At 37.0% G+C, this 14665-nt stretch overlaps 2 protein-coding genes across 5 annotated transcripts in view; one reads left to right on the top strand and one right to left on the bottom strand.

The window, feature by feature from the left end:
• Positions 1–18: 18 nt before the first annotated feature.
• Positions 19–7411, bottom strand: LOC100634062 (inositol-trisphosphate 3-kinase A-like). 3 transcript variants are annotated; one of them, XM_019996172.1, is made up of 10 exons: positions 6622–7411; positions 5793–6073; positions 4010–4100; positions 3439–3582; positions 2911–2983; positions 2798–2852; positions 1271–1420; positions 941–1042; positions 608–679; positions 19–430 (listed from the first exon to the last, which is right to left on the bottom strand). In XM_019996172.1, the coding sequence occupies exons 1-10, from the start codon at positions 7235–7237 to the stop codon at positions 236–238; spliced, it is 1779 nt and encodes a 592-aa protein (XP_019851731.1). In that variant the 5' UTR covers positions 7238–7411; the 3' UTR covers positions 19–235. The 3 variants fall into 3 exon arrangements, with proteins under 3 accessions (XP_019851731.1, XP_019851730.1, XP_003386490.1); XM_019996171.1 differs by having other exon boundaries at positions 4010–4103; positions 6622–7410; XM_003386442.3 differs by having other exon boundaries at positions 4010–4103; positions 6634–7410.
• Positions 7412–9160: 1749 nt separating this feature from the next.
• The window catches only part of LOC109581770 (uncharacterized), a 10996-nt gene continuing 5491 nt past the window's right edge, over positions 9161–14665 (top strand). The window contains exons 1-10 of one of the 2 annotated variants that reach the window (XM_019996169.1): positions 9162–9270; positions 9317–9647; positions 9696–9962; positions 10015–10062; positions 10110–10747; positions 10806–10950; positions 10995–11201; positions 11246–11369; positions 11413–11621; positions 11670–12447. In XM_019996169.1, the coding sequence (XP_019851728.1) occupies positions 9223–9270; positions 9317–9647; positions 9696–9962; positions 10015–10062; positions 10110–10747; positions 10806–10950; positions 10995–11201; positions 11246–11369; positions 11413–11621; positions 11670–12415 (2763 nt within the window). In that variant the 5' untranslated portion in view covers positions 9162–9222 and the 3' untranslated portion in view covers positions 12416–12447. Of the gene's footprint in view, positions 9271–9316; positions 9648–9695; positions 9963–10014; positions 10063–10109; positions 10748–10805; positions 10951–10994; positions 11202–11245; positions 11370–11412; positions 11622–11669; positions 12448–14665 lie in introns of those variants that run through there. The other variant, XM_019996170.1, reaches the window with a different exon arrangement.

Here is a 14665-nt window from a genome sequence, read left to right as displayed (position 1 = left end):
GCAGCTTTGTTGTGTAGGTTTTATTTAATAAATAAATGAAAAGTTTTTGATTAAATAAAATGGATTTAAACAAAGAAAACATGAGTCAACAAGAAAAATAATATCAAAAAACACAACAACTGAGAATATGGAAAATAGTACATAATAACAAGATATATATATATGTGTGTGTGTGTTCTGTGATGTAATAAAATTAGAGAGAGACTAGAGAAGACAGAGAGAGGGAGAGAATAGTTTATAGTGTTTCCCAGATTTCAATCAAGTTATCAAGGCCGAAGAGATAGCCATCTTCGTGATTACCCTCCTTCCATTCATCTTTGTGATTGAGGGTAATGCCACTTGGAACAGGGATGGTTTTACCAAAGTCAATAATGTGGACGGAGGCCTGGTCGTTTGAGTCATACACAAATAATAAAGAGCTTCCAATAACCTGTAAAATAACAAATAAGGAATATAAAAGGATGTTTTGATTTTGTAGCCTCTACGGGGAGACCGACCCTGTGGATGGTTTCAGTACCCCAGTGGCGTAAACAATTAGTGTGAATAAAGGCTCAAATTGGTTTAGTTACCACCTGCTGCTTTAAGGGATATGGTTACAAGTAATTACCTCGTGCTGTTTGAAGAAGTCTGATCTTTCTATGCAGGCTCTCATCTGTTTCAACTGCTCCAGTATCTTTCTCTACAATTAGAAATAGCAATAATAATAAATACATCTATCCTTATTTCTTTGTTAATTTAAATACATACCCACCCACCCCTCTTCATCTCTCTCTCTCTCTCTCCCTCTCTCTCTCTCTCTCCCTCTCTCTCTCTCCCCCTCTCTCTCTCTCTCCCCCCCCCTCTCTCTCTCCCCCTCTCTTTCTCTCTCCCTCTTTCTCTCTCCCTCTCTCTCCCCCCTCTCTCCCCCCTCTCTCTCTCTCTCTCTTCCTCTCTCTCTCACCTTTGGCTCTTGTTTCTTTACGAATTTCTTAAGATGTTGCCGCACATCCTCGCGGCGTCTTACAGTCTTGAACTCCTCTTTCATTGGCTTGTCCTTTGACATCTATCACGGCAACAGAAAGCATGTAACACCAGCACAAAATGAACAATGAGCACACACAAATAATCTTCTGCCAAAAGAGGCAGTCATGCTAAAATTCAATTCTTTCTCTCTTAATTTCTATTATTATTAATAACTGCAAAAGATGTTTACAGTTATTAATAATGCAGAGTACAGCATAAATAAATAAATAAATAGCAGGGGAGACAAAGTACATGTACACATACATACCTTGATGCCTTCAATTCTGAACCCCAGTGTAGCAGTAGAGGAGAGTGTCTCCCTCCAGACCATGTAGCGTGGTTTAGTGATGGCTTTAGCAGCATGCTCCTGCTCGGTAGGCTCATCTGGATCAACTGCTATCATCTTCTCATACATATCCTAAGAGAGAGAGGGAGAGAGATGTAATAATGAAGCTTTTATCGATATATATTTACTTTAGAAACAGCTAATTATGTATATATATGGCATGCAGTGTGTCCATACATTGTTAAAATTATCAAATTGATCATAGTAATTATATACATGTACATAACCGTGTACATGCATTATCGTTGCGTTAATTATTTTGCTGAGATAATATAAATCAACTTGGCAGGCAGTCCATTTATTATTTACTCCATACTCCATAGTCTTCTCTCTCTCTCTCTCTAGCTGGCCCTGTGTAGTGATAGAAGCCGCACACATGTAGTTTTATTAGCCCTGATTGTGTAAACAGGCTATACAATGCAATTAATCTCTTTAAAAATAACACCTAACACAAATAAGATAGTATATGTTAATTAAAAAGGAAACAGGACTATCGTCATTCCTTAGCAAGTGACGAGTAGTCTACAATGATGATGAGAGAGAGAGAGAGAGAGTAAGACAGACAGACAGACAGACTGAGTGAGTAAGTGAGTGGATGAGAGACTCATTAGAGGGGAAGAGAGAGAGAGAGGGAATGTCTGCCCATAAGTGACTGCATGATGTAAACTGAGACATATTACATCACACCACCAACACACTCTCATAACTATAGACTGTGTATAGGCTTATAAGCATAATAATTATTGTAATGATTATCTGAGTGTGTGTGGGTCTTTATTTATTTATTTATCAATTAGTAATAACAGATACCAATAGCTGCACTGTATACAATGCAGGAAAGAGGATATTAGAACATCAGTGTGTGTGCACTAGCAGATACACACACACACACACACAATGCAGAGTACAAAAAAGAGAAAGTTCATTAAGACTGGACACTGTTCAGGAGATATGGTTTCAGAATACAAACTGCAACTGATATCATACTACGTCAGTATCATAATGTATACACACACAGGGGACACTGAAACCATCAGAATTATAATAACATCAGCAATACATCCACACACACAATACATAGATGCATAGTGAACTATAAAGTTACAGATCGCCTTCTGTTACTAGGAAGCCTTTGCCCTTTGGACACATAAATGTATATCAATCAAAGTTCAAGCATCTTTCTCTCATTCTCATTAACTCTAGAAATTTTAGGTGACATCCCTGCACATACCAGCAGTGTTCATGTACATGTATGAGTGTGCATGCAAGTCAATAAACAGGAAGGATAAGAGGCAACTTGCCAATTGAAAACTCAACAATAAAAGACTAATTGTGCCTTTATCGTAAACAACGCTGGCCATGGAAATAAGCCAAGAACACGAAACAACATTGAATGCAAGCAAGTATCGGAATTATGGGATAAAATACATGTACATGTACATTACTTACTGGTCTGAGTACTTCTTTGACTCTTGCCTTTGCAAGCTCATCTTCCAAGTATGTACTATAAAGGAGGGAAGGAGATAAAGTGTATAGCCATTGAGCGCCTGGTGGGGTCTTACCGTGTGCCCATCTTTATGTCCATTACAGAGGGATTGTCAAAGTCTCTGAGAAGATCAGCCATTTCTATGTACACTGGAAGAAAAAAAAAAGAAGGATCATGTTATTAGCATAAAGAGTTAAGAGTCTATTACATGTAGGTAATTGCTAAAGTGAAGCTGAAAATATACACACACTGTCAGTCTGTCATAGACATAGCATGCAAGGATGCACTTCATTAGGCCAACAAAAGAGGGAGAGAGAGAGGGGGGAAGTGAATCTTCACACCTCAAATCAATCCTTCCATCTAAAGGTCATAAAACTACACAGTACATTTGAAACACGGGCAGAGAAAGAGAGAGGGAAGGAGAGGGAAAGAAAGCTTAGAGAAGTACATGTATTAAAGAAATTCCAATACAAAGCTAAAGGTCAGGAAATGCACAAATCTAAACAAAGACACCACCTCCACATCATCAGTGTGAGCTAATCCATGGAGATACTCCCCCCTCCCTCTCACTGAAATAAATGCTGTTTATTATAACTTTGCTTACATTCTGCGTCCCTTGTGTATTCTCGTCTAAACTCAGGGACATATGGTCTAACGACGTCATCCATTAGAGATTTCAAAGCCCTGGCTTCGTCTGCAGAGGATTTCTTGATAATTGTACCATTCTCCTCACCAGGACTGAAATTGCCTGAGGATAAGAAAGAGAGAGAGAGAAAGGGAAAGAGAGGGAGGGAGGGGGGAAGTAGGGAGGAAAGGAGAGGACAGAGAGAAGAGAAGAGAAAGGATGTGAGTAGAGATTATAAAGAGGAAATTGAGTGCACTAGTTATGATATACAGCCCACATCTACATGCAATAGTGTATATACAGTACTGGAGACTATAGTGTGCAATTACAGTCCATGTACATATATGGAGAGACACAACTGTCTGTCACTAAAGGAATAATAGGCAAATGTATAAAAAGGATCTTAAGAGATGACATTTCCTGTTGCAAGAACAATTCCCACCCACCACATCCTCGGGCAGACACACACACACACACACACACACACACTTCCTCTCTCTTTCTCAATATCTCATATATAAACATTGGATCACAGTGTGGGCATACATACCTTGATGGCCTGCCAGCTGGACCCATGGATACTTCTTACGATAGACTTGAACAAAGGGAGACCACGCAACTGCCTTTCTTATAACAGACCACTTCTTGAATGAAAAGATAATGAGACAAGAAAAGGGAGAGAAAGAGAGAGGGGGGGAAGAATAGAGATAAAGGAGGGAAGTGTACAAAGGAAGGAGAAAGAGAAAGAGAGAAAAGGGAGTCATTTGCTTGCAGTGTCATGTCTTGTTGACAACAAACTGATAAATTTTATTATTCATATGGATGGATATGTTATCAGAACCAATATTTACACAATCAGCAACCCTCAGGTAGTGAATATCATTATAATAGGCAACAGTATACATTCCTTGCATCATAAATTCCCACACACAAACAGAAACAAGAGTAAAAGATAAGAAAAGGTATTTTTCCAGAAGCCAATCTCATAGTAGCTGCATAATGTACAAATGTACATGCATTGATAATAGCTTCCCCTTTTACTCCTTTTCCTCCACCATATACATACATAGTACAATTAATCTACATGTAACATAAGGTAAATATATAAACAGATTAAGAAGTTAATCAGTGCAGTCTCCAGAGACAGGACATTTTATAGATCATTAGGGCTAACATGGTAAGTGTACATACTTGATGTGCTTAAAGGGAATAGGTGAACATCATCAAAATAAACAGTTGTTTAAGTAACAATGATAACTATTACATCATGTAAAGACACATCTAGAGTACATAGGCTAATGGCAAAAAAAGAAATAGTGACAGAAAAGAGGAAGAGGCGAGAGAAAGACAAACAGGCCAAGGAAATGAAAGGCCACAAGTATAACATATACAGACAAATGAACTGAAAAACACAAAGCCATGTACATGTAATGATTAATTATGGAATAGAGCTACTGCATATGCACATGCACATGTACATGTATGTACTTGCTGCTATACCGTCTGTTTATATGTAAATGTAGGATGTAGATCCACATTAATAGCAATCTGGACTAACACAGGAATATGTGGTTTATTCTCTAGTGACTCATGGTAATCTTATCACTGTTAGACAGTTTACTCTCTCACTATGACAAGTATAAACACTATCCTTTCATTGGCTTGTATAGGAATCTTAACAGGGCAGATTCTCCTGCTCCTCTCAGCAGAGCATGTGGCACAATAGCTCTGGCATAATGTCACACTTTCCTATAGAGCATCCAGTGGAGAGGGTACGGTAAGGATGTAACAACAAGTTGAGAAAGATCCGTCAACATTCATCAGCTAAACCACCTTGTGCTCCATTACAATGGGACTATAACACACATAAATACATCCACTCTCTCTCTCTCTCACTCTCTTTCTTTATTATGCATTCCAATGAAAGAATGTAATTACTGTGTTAATTATCTAAAGGGGAATAGATTAAACGCACAAACACACACACACACTTGTGTCTTGGTACCATTCATACAAATAGACAGAACAGGAACAATAAGAGGAACATATTAGAGATCAAAAGACGATGTATGTGTGTGTGTGCGTGTGTGTGTACATGTACGTGACAAATAAAATACAAATAAATGCACAATAAAGATATAATTAAAGGTACATGTGTATGTACAGTAGTAGTAGCACTGCTACTGTTCTATAGTACATACATGTAATGTGGAAGTGAGAGATTGAGAGAGAGAGAAAATGTGTGAGTATGTGGGTGTGTGTAATCATGCTCCTGTGAAATGCTTTTAGACAATACACTAGAACTAATCAAGTAGCAATGAATTCCAAATTACCTTCTTCTTCTGTTTAGGAGGTTTCTCTTTGGTGGGTATAGTCAGGACCTGCTGTGGAGTTGGAGGAGAGTAATGAGAGGGGCTGGAAGGGTAATCCGTCTCTATAAAGTCATCACCGTCGGTGACAGGGGGAGAAGAGGAGAGGGTGTCATCTTCAAGATGGCAGACAAATTCCCTGCTGCCAGTGATGCTGCTTGCATTAGAGAGAGGAGAGAGGGGCGACTCTTGGTCTGATATACAGGACTCCTCATCACCACTTGGAGACAATAAACTACCAACACCTGTGAGAGAGAGAGAGATCAGAGAGAAAGAGATCAGAGAGAAAAAGAGGAAGAGATGATGTCAAATGTACTATTAGATGTATAGGTACATATATGTATGTGTACATTTTATCCCTCATTATTATACAGGATTACATTACATAAAAACAAACAGAGAGCAGTGTACTGATAATGTACATTGTGTGCACACAAGTAACCAAAATTGGATCTCATGTATTGATAAACAACACTTAGCACTTTCTCAGTATAAAGGTTATTGTGATATAAACTCTGGTATCAATAAAGGGTTGCCTTGACATAAGCTCAATGGAATGATATGGAAATAATAAATGTGCACTACATGTGCCAACTGAAAGGGAAAGAAGAAAGAGAGAGTCTAAAAGTGATATTTAAAAGGATATGGGCCAGCCAGGAGATTAAGATGCCGTAGGCTAGTGATTAAAGAAACCACTTGTACTTGTACAATAATGGGAACTCTCTCTCCCACTCTCGAATGCACAAAAAGAGAGTTGTCATGGCAATTATATTGCCATGACAAACATGCTTACTAAGTGCTGCACCTGATGTTATGGTGGACGATGCTGCAGAGAGATGGCTGGATTGAGAGGTCTTTCTAAAGATCCCTCCACAATCTTCTTGATCAGGTGAGACAAGGATGGTGGGAACTGTGCAAGGGAAGGAAGAGGTAGGAGGCTTGAGCTGTCCTGGAAGTGAATCGACTTGAGTTGCCTCTGGCCTGAGTATGGGGACACTGTCTTTATGCTTAGCATCGTCAGCAGAAGAGTTAGAGGAAATGGAGTCACCATCAAGAACAGGAGAGGAACTGGCACTCTTGATCCTCTCATTAAGAGCACGAGGCCTGTTCTTCTTCTTGCGACTGAATATAGGAGAGTGTGGTGCCCATCTTACTGTCCTAGTAGGTGAAGTTGGGCTAGGAGTGTCATCGTCAGAATAAGAGTAGTGTCTCCTCGAGCTGCTTGGCTTTGGTGCCAGGAGCTCGGGGAGTCTGAGGCTCTTTGTGTTAACTGGCGGGGCAGGTTCCCTGAGAGCGACAGACATGGTAGAGTCCAGTGTCTGGGCCAAGGATGCCATGACCAGCGAGCCTTTCATGTCCTTCTTCTTTTTCCCCAGTGGTGAGCGTGGCCGATCAGTGCCGGTAGCCATTTTGCCTTCTCTACTGAGAGCGAGTTAGTTCCTATCGCTTTGAAACTCTAAAGTAGCTTTAAATGTACTTGGAAAGATCTCTGGCTGTCTTAGAACGCTTCTTTGTGGATTTTAGCTGCTCGTACTTTAACTTCTTTTCACTTGTCTTTTCTCTCTCTCGACACCTCTCGCGTCCAATTAAATATGTTTGCCAACAGACACGCCTTTTTCACCTTATAAGGCACCATTTCCTTGTGGGTGTGAATAATTTTCTCTTTTTTAATTAAAATTCAAATTTTGTGTCAACAAAAAGACCACAGCATCATGTACTGTGTCAATCAGAACCTCAAAATAGTAAGAAAAACCAGTCTCTTAATTGCTCAATGTGTGTGCAGTGTATTTAGTTATTTTATTGTTCCATTTTTTCATGCTCATCCAAGATACTTTATAAACCGTAATCTGTTACTAATGAGGCTTATCATAAAACATAACTGCTAATTATGATTGTTGACAATAAAGTAGCCTAGTACATCATTCCTGAGATAATTGTGGGTAAATGCATGCACTGCGGGGGGAGTAGTGTGTATGATCATGGGGAAATGTGATGTACTCTCAGCCAAGTATGGCGGATAGGACAGTACATGGTTCAGAGTATATTTTCAGAATTTTGACAATTCCTAATAAAATGGCCGTAACTCGAAAAATTGGAGTAGGAATCAGCTCAAACTTTTTGCATTGCATAAGGACTTCAGTATCTATCAAAAATGTAATGCAAATTTTGAGTGATTTTGGAACCATTTTTTGGAAAAAACCATGGACTATATATAGTACAGGGTATGTTTTAGAATTTTGGCATTTTATTAAAATGGCCATAGATAAAAAATTGAGCTTGGAATCAACTAAACAGCACAAGTAAATGCAAGAGTAAATAAATATGTATCAGAAAATGTAATAAAAATTTTGTGGATTTTTTAAAGAAAAAAGCACAGGTTATGAGTACAGGGTATTTATAATGTAGTCTAGAGGAGCATTACGTATGAACATTGCTAAATAACTGTGATCGATGTATTCTTCCTATGACATCATTCATTGCCTAATGCTCAGTTCAGTTATTCATTTCAGTGTATTATGATAGGAACTAATAACAGGAAATGAACTGTTTGTGTATGCTTTGCTCGCTCAACTACAGCTACACTTTTACAGTTTATTTAGTTTAGGTCTACCATGACCCATCACATGCACCATGCATGATTCAATTCATTCCATTACAATACAGTGCAGTACAAAAGTACTATTACATCAGGAATATCATCTGCAGGCTAATGTATCAGGTTAATGACCTGCTAGCTGATGCAGACAATTAAGCAATAGAATGCCTTCTGGCTACAAGCTCCCAAATGGCTGGACTTGCCAGTGGGTACTAGCTAAGCAGTTGTGTTTTCAGTAGTAATTATGATCCCATATTCCCAAAACTGCTGGTACTACTATGCCAAACCACACTCTAAATATTAATCCCTGCTGCATGAATGCAATGAATTAAGAATATCTCATTCATGACCTAAAACAATTCATGTGTTCGGGGAATGAAAACAAAGGGACTTACAGTGTCAAAGGATTACAATGTTATGAATAGCCACATTGCTATGTATGTTTGTTTGTTTCAATAGAGACCTACAGTTATTGGGTTCCTCTCATCAATGTTTATCATTGTAGCTGTCGTGTTGTTGGATACAATTTGATTTGTGTATGGTACTAATTAGATTTTCAAATTTGACTTTTGAAAGATGAGAAGACATACCCATAGTATAGATCTATCAAAAATTATTTCACCAACCCATAATGCTGCTTTATATTCATGGCATTTAAGTCATGATAATTATTCTATGGTTAATGTAGTAATGGTTAGTATTACACTGCAGAGGCGTATGGAGCAACTTCTAAATAAGGAAATCTCCACAAGGAGCCCCACCCTTCCTGAGCCACGCCCTTGACATTCTTTGTAAGCAATGATGATGACCTTTCAGTTCTTTCTACTGATTGCCTTATCCTTTAAAGTAACTATTAAGCCAATACACGCTATGATTTGTCTTCGTTTTGTAGGTAGTAAGCACCAATACTCTTCCAACAAATGAAGAATATTTGAATATAACTAATCTTGACGAGATATTGCAAGCATTAGAAAAACAGAATTTTGAAGTAGCTAAGTGGAGAGACCTGTGTCTTGTTCTTGGGATATATAAACCTACTCTGAATGGCATAGAGGCTACTAATCAGCATCATGGTGTGGATCGTTGTCTTCAGGAATGTTTGAGCTCTTGGCTGTCGAAAGCTGATAAAGTGAAACAGAAAGGTGGTCCCACTTGGTACTCATTGATAGTTGGACTTAGAAACATTAAAGAAATTAATACTGCTGATAAAATTCACAGAAACAGTATATTTATGCCAATATTATTTGTTTATTCAGTCATTCTTTTATTAGAGCATTCACAAGAGCATCCTGCTTGTGAGATTTTTGAGCGATATACGTCAGATTCATCTATTCAGAAAAATCTTCTTAGCCTAGTCAACCTCCTCTATGGAGAAAAAATAGTAAAAAAGGTACTATGGCCTAAAGATGGAAGGGAGTTACTACAACACATTGGAAATAGCATTTGTGTAAACTATCAAATTCTTGAAGCTTTTGGAGTTGTTTTACAACAATCACCTGTCACTATGAGTATAGGTCGTAATATTTTAAAGGAATACAGTGAGTAAAAGAAAAACAAAATTTAATTATCATTTACTTCTTGTTAAAACAGAAAGAAGATTTCCTGAAAAAAAAGACGTGACAAGTAGCGACAATAAAAGTAATAGAATTATCAAAATGTCTGCAATATCATTCTTTTCGTTGTAGATGTTCATTTCGTTGCAAGTTCAGACTTAAATTTTACTAAACTAAGAGGAGAGTTTGCTGATGCAATTTTTGACATAAACCAGGCTATGATTGATAAGCCTAGTTTACAAGAGTTGTATCAGTATCTTCGTTGGGGTTACAAACACCTCCGTCCTCACTTGCGTGACTGTGAAAATAGAGCTGATATTTTAAACCTGATCAGTGAGCATAGTTCATTAATAGACATTGGCCTACTGGAATCCATTGTCTTCAAGTTCAATATTGAGGAGGCTAAACCAGCAATCCAGAAGTACAAGGAAAATGTCAATAAATTTCGACAATCACTTAGACATGTTTTAGATGAAAAATTCTTTCATCGTCATCTCCTTCAGTCTGAAACAATTACATTTTCTATTGACCAGGATGTTGATGGTATTACTTTAAAAGATGTGGAAAAATTGATAAAAGCTGCTTTCAAAGAGCATGCACCTTGTATTAGGGTCCATGTTATCTCAGAAAGCAATTCTTTTACAGTCACATGTTCCTTTCCTTTACTTTTGTATGAGGAAATTAATCTAGCTGCTATGGAAAATATTGAAGCTTTAAAGGAAAAAGGATTACAAAGACTGACCATTGGTTTTAACACAGTCTATGACAAAGTAAAGACAGATAATTATAAGACAAAAAACAATAATAATTATTATTATACCATCATAGGCTTGTGAACAACAGTTAGATACAGAAGATGACCACTGCTCCCAATCAATACACAGTGGTAGACTGGAACAAATGGCAATCTATATCAGTGTGAAACAACTAAATGAAGCTCATGATAAAGAGGATCATACTAGCACGAATAGCTGTATGTATTAATGTATAATTTTTAATAATTATTGTGTCGTACAGATCTAGATATGGTGTCTAGTGTATCATCATGGCTGCTAATTCTTCTAATATTATTCATCACAACAATTTATGTGCTAGTCAAGCCAGTACTCACAGACCAAAAGAGGGAAGCAAAAAGTACACAGGAGACACTAGATAAAGAATCCCAAGCACACCTACAGACTAATATTGAAGAAACAGAACAAGCTCGTGATACAAATGACAAAGGTATACATCAACTAAATCTAGCATAACTCATACACTATTTGTAGAACTTAAAAGATCAGATTCAGATGGAGCTGATGCTGCCCCACACACTTGGAGGCATTTTAAACGTGCACCTAAAGAAGTGATAATCATTGGATCATTTGGGAATCATGAACAATGGAAGCTACCGTTAGTAATAATTTGCATTATTTTATTAATTATGATTTTTTAGAGGAACAATTGTTTCACCAAAGTTGATTCCTGCTGGTGTAGAAGGATTCTATGAAAATTGGATTGTGCAGGAGGTTGAAAGCATTGTTGAAATTTATAAAAAAGATCCAGCAAACTATGAATTGAAAGACATTCCAGAAAAGGGAGAGTCAAGACAGTTTTATCTTGATAAAATTAAATCATTATTTGAAAACTGTAAGAAGGATGAAGGTAAGAAATATTTTACAATAAGATCATATTTTAAACTTTATTTTAAAGCTCTCATATATTACACTGGTCATGGAGAGAAGGACACTGGTAACTGGTGCTTTGAAGATGGAGTAATATCATTCAATGACATCTTTGAATTATACATGATGCATTTCAGGGGTAAGTCTCTACAGATAGTGTCTGATTGCAGTTATTCTGGAAAATGGATACACGACTGTGGCAAAAAACTAGACGAATATGGAATACTGTCTTGTGGACATAAAACCAGAGAACAAAAAATGCTATTCAAAATTTTCACGTCATGTCTACCTCATGAAGAAGCTACACTACTCACATACAGTAGAAAAGGAATAAGATACAGCGAAGAAGATAAAGGTGTCCTCATAAAATATGACGAAGAAATAAAGATGGAACCAGCTCAAAAAGGACAATACCCAATGCATGTCGACTTCAGACACATCCACTGCTACAAGATGCCTGGAGACCAGTGTGAATTGGACTCTACCTGCACTTGGGAGGATCGTCTTTGCAAAAAAAGAGAGCGAATTGTATTCCTGGTTGACAATAAACATGACAAGTTTCCCAGTTGGTATTATTTGCTAATTTCTGGAGACACCTTTGATGAATTCAAAGGTAAGCAGGACCAGGAAAGCATTGGGGTTGAAGAAGCAACAAAATACGGCAAAGTCTTATACTCTGGACCAGGACAGAATCCTTCAAGTGATGTGAAGAAAAAGCTTAACTTGAGATTTGATATGAACACTTATGCTTCATACAAATTTACTGATTGCTGATTTTTATATAATTTTATTAGATCATACAGTACAATTAGTACATAATTACAATTAGCATAAATACATTAATGTGTATCAGAAAATGTAATAAAAATTCGGGGTGTTTTTGGAGCCATTTTTTGAAAAAAAAACATGGGCTATATTCCTGGTATTGCAAGGCTGCAAAAGTCATGGCAGGCATATTGTTTTGAGGTGAATCAGAGAATTTTGGCATTTTTAAACTCAAAAAATTGAGCTCGGAATCTACTCAAAAGTTTCTACATAGCATAAAACATCAACATGTATCAGAAAAAGCAATAAAATTTTGGGTGATTCTGAAAAAAAGCATGGGTTATAGTACTGGGTATTTATAATGTAAGAGGAGTTTTAAGTATGATCATGGTTCTTGCTATGACATCATCCACTGCTCAATGTTCAGATCAGTTCAGTTATTTATTTTCAGTGTATTATGATAGGAACTAATATGAGGAAATGAACTGTTTTTGTATGCTTTGATCACTCAACTACAGCTACACTTTTACAGTTTATTTAGTTTAGGCCTACCATGACATAGTATTTCAGTGAATTTAAAAAGTACTATTGTTATCTACAGGCTAATGTATTAGATCCTGTTAGCTGATGCAGACAATGAAACAATAGAAGAATGCTTGCTGGTTGTACAAACTCCCAAGTGACTGGGCTCACCAGCTTTGCATAGGCTGGTACTATAGCTAAGCAGTTGTGTTTCCAGTAGTAATTGTGATCCCATATTCCCAAAACTACTGGTACTATGCCAAACCACACTCTGAATATTAATCACTGCTGCATGAATGTAATGAATTAAGAATATCTCATTCATGCCCTAAAACAATTCATGTGTTCAGGGAATGAAAATAAAGGGACTTAGTCTACCAAGTTACCATGTCAATTAATTTTATGAATATGTAGATCTATATTTGTTTGTTTCAATTATTTTCTTTCATCAATAACTGTCATTGTAGCTGTCCTGTTATTCGAAACAATTAAATCTGTGTATTGTGATACTGCTATTTAGATTTTCAAACTTGACTTGTAGAGGTTGAATATTTAAAACAATGCATAGCATTCCAAATAAGGACATTCTCCACAAGGAGCCCCACCCTTCTGAGCCACGCCCTTGACATTATTTGTTCTATGGTTTTCAAAAAATGATGACCTTTCAGCTCTTCTTACTGATTGCTCTATCCTTTAAAGTAACCATTAAACCATTGGATGCTATGTTATCTTCATTCTGTAGGCAGTAAGCACTTATACTTTGCCATCAAATAAAGAATATCTGGACACAACTAATCTAATTGATGTACATAAAGCATTACAAGATCATAATTTTAACGAAAATAACTGGAGAGCCTTATGTCTCTATCTTGGATTGTATGTCAATAGATTAGACATAATTGAGAAAGATCATCATAATGTGGATCGCTGCTTGCAAGAATGTTTGAAGTTCTGGTTGTCACAAGCTGATGGGGCCAAGAGCCCCACTTGGTTCTCATTGATAGTTGCTATGAGACATATTGGGGAAATCACCACAGCTAATGGAATTGACAGAGAGAGTGAGCTTTTAAACTGAAAAGTATCGGTTCAATTTATATTTGTTTTTTTAGAGCATCCTGCTTGTGAGATTCTTGATCGATATACATCTGACCCCACTGTTCAAAGAAACTTACTTCGTTTATCATATTTCTTGCAATCAGAAAATATAATAAGTAAAAAAATATGGTCAAGTGGAGAAAAGCTGCTCAAAGATGTTAAAAAAACCATTTGTCAAAATGATCAACATCTCAAAACTTTTGCAGATATTCTTCAAAGGTCAGATAGAACTGAGAAAGTAGGGAAAGCTATACTGAATGAATACAAAGAATACAGTAAGTTAAAGAGGCCACGGTTTGAATTGTGTTATATTATACTCTTCTATACAGAAGAAGAATGCACCAATGAAGATTATAAAATCACTGCAGAAAAGGGTGAGTAGCTCTTATGCATGACTTAATAATATCTAATAATAGGCATTCACTTGGACATTGTGAATTTTACAAAAGTGAGAATGGAGTATGCAGCTACCTTTGATGCTATAGATAAAGTTATTGCAAGTGATACTCCTTCCCTAGCAGAGTTACGAACTTTTTTGCGACGTGGTCATGGGTATTGTAAATTGACATCCCAATGTGAAAGTATAAAAGACATCTTTGACTTGATTGCTGATGAATGTACATTAATTAATATTGGCCTACT

Source organism: Amphimedon queenslandica, unplaced genomic scaffold (genome assembly GCF_000090795.2).
Source record: "Amphimedon queenslandica unplaced genomic scaffold, v1.1 AMPQUscaffold_13420, whole genome shotgun sequence".
Classification (NCBI taxonomy): Eukaryota; Metazoa; Porifera; class Demospongiae; order Haplosclerida; family Niphatidae; genus Amphimedon; species Amphimedon queenslandica.
This window is presented reverse-complemented; position numbering and strand designations above follow the sequence as displayed.

Excerpts from the sequence above, each read along its gene's own strand:
- LOC100634062 (XM_019996171.1), bottom strand. The coding sequence starts at position 7,237 with ATGGCTACCGGCACTGATCGGCCACGCTCACCACTGGGGAAAAAGAAG. Across the intron at positions 4,104-5,792 it reads CTCCTAAACAGAAGAAGAAG|AAGTGGTCTGTTATAAGAAA; the intron begins GTAATTTGGAAT and ends TTTTCATTCAAG. Across the intron at positions 680-940 it reads TAAAGAAACAAGAGCCAAAG|AGAAAGATACTGGAGCAGTT; the intron begins GTGAGAGAGAGA and ends TTCTAATTGTAG.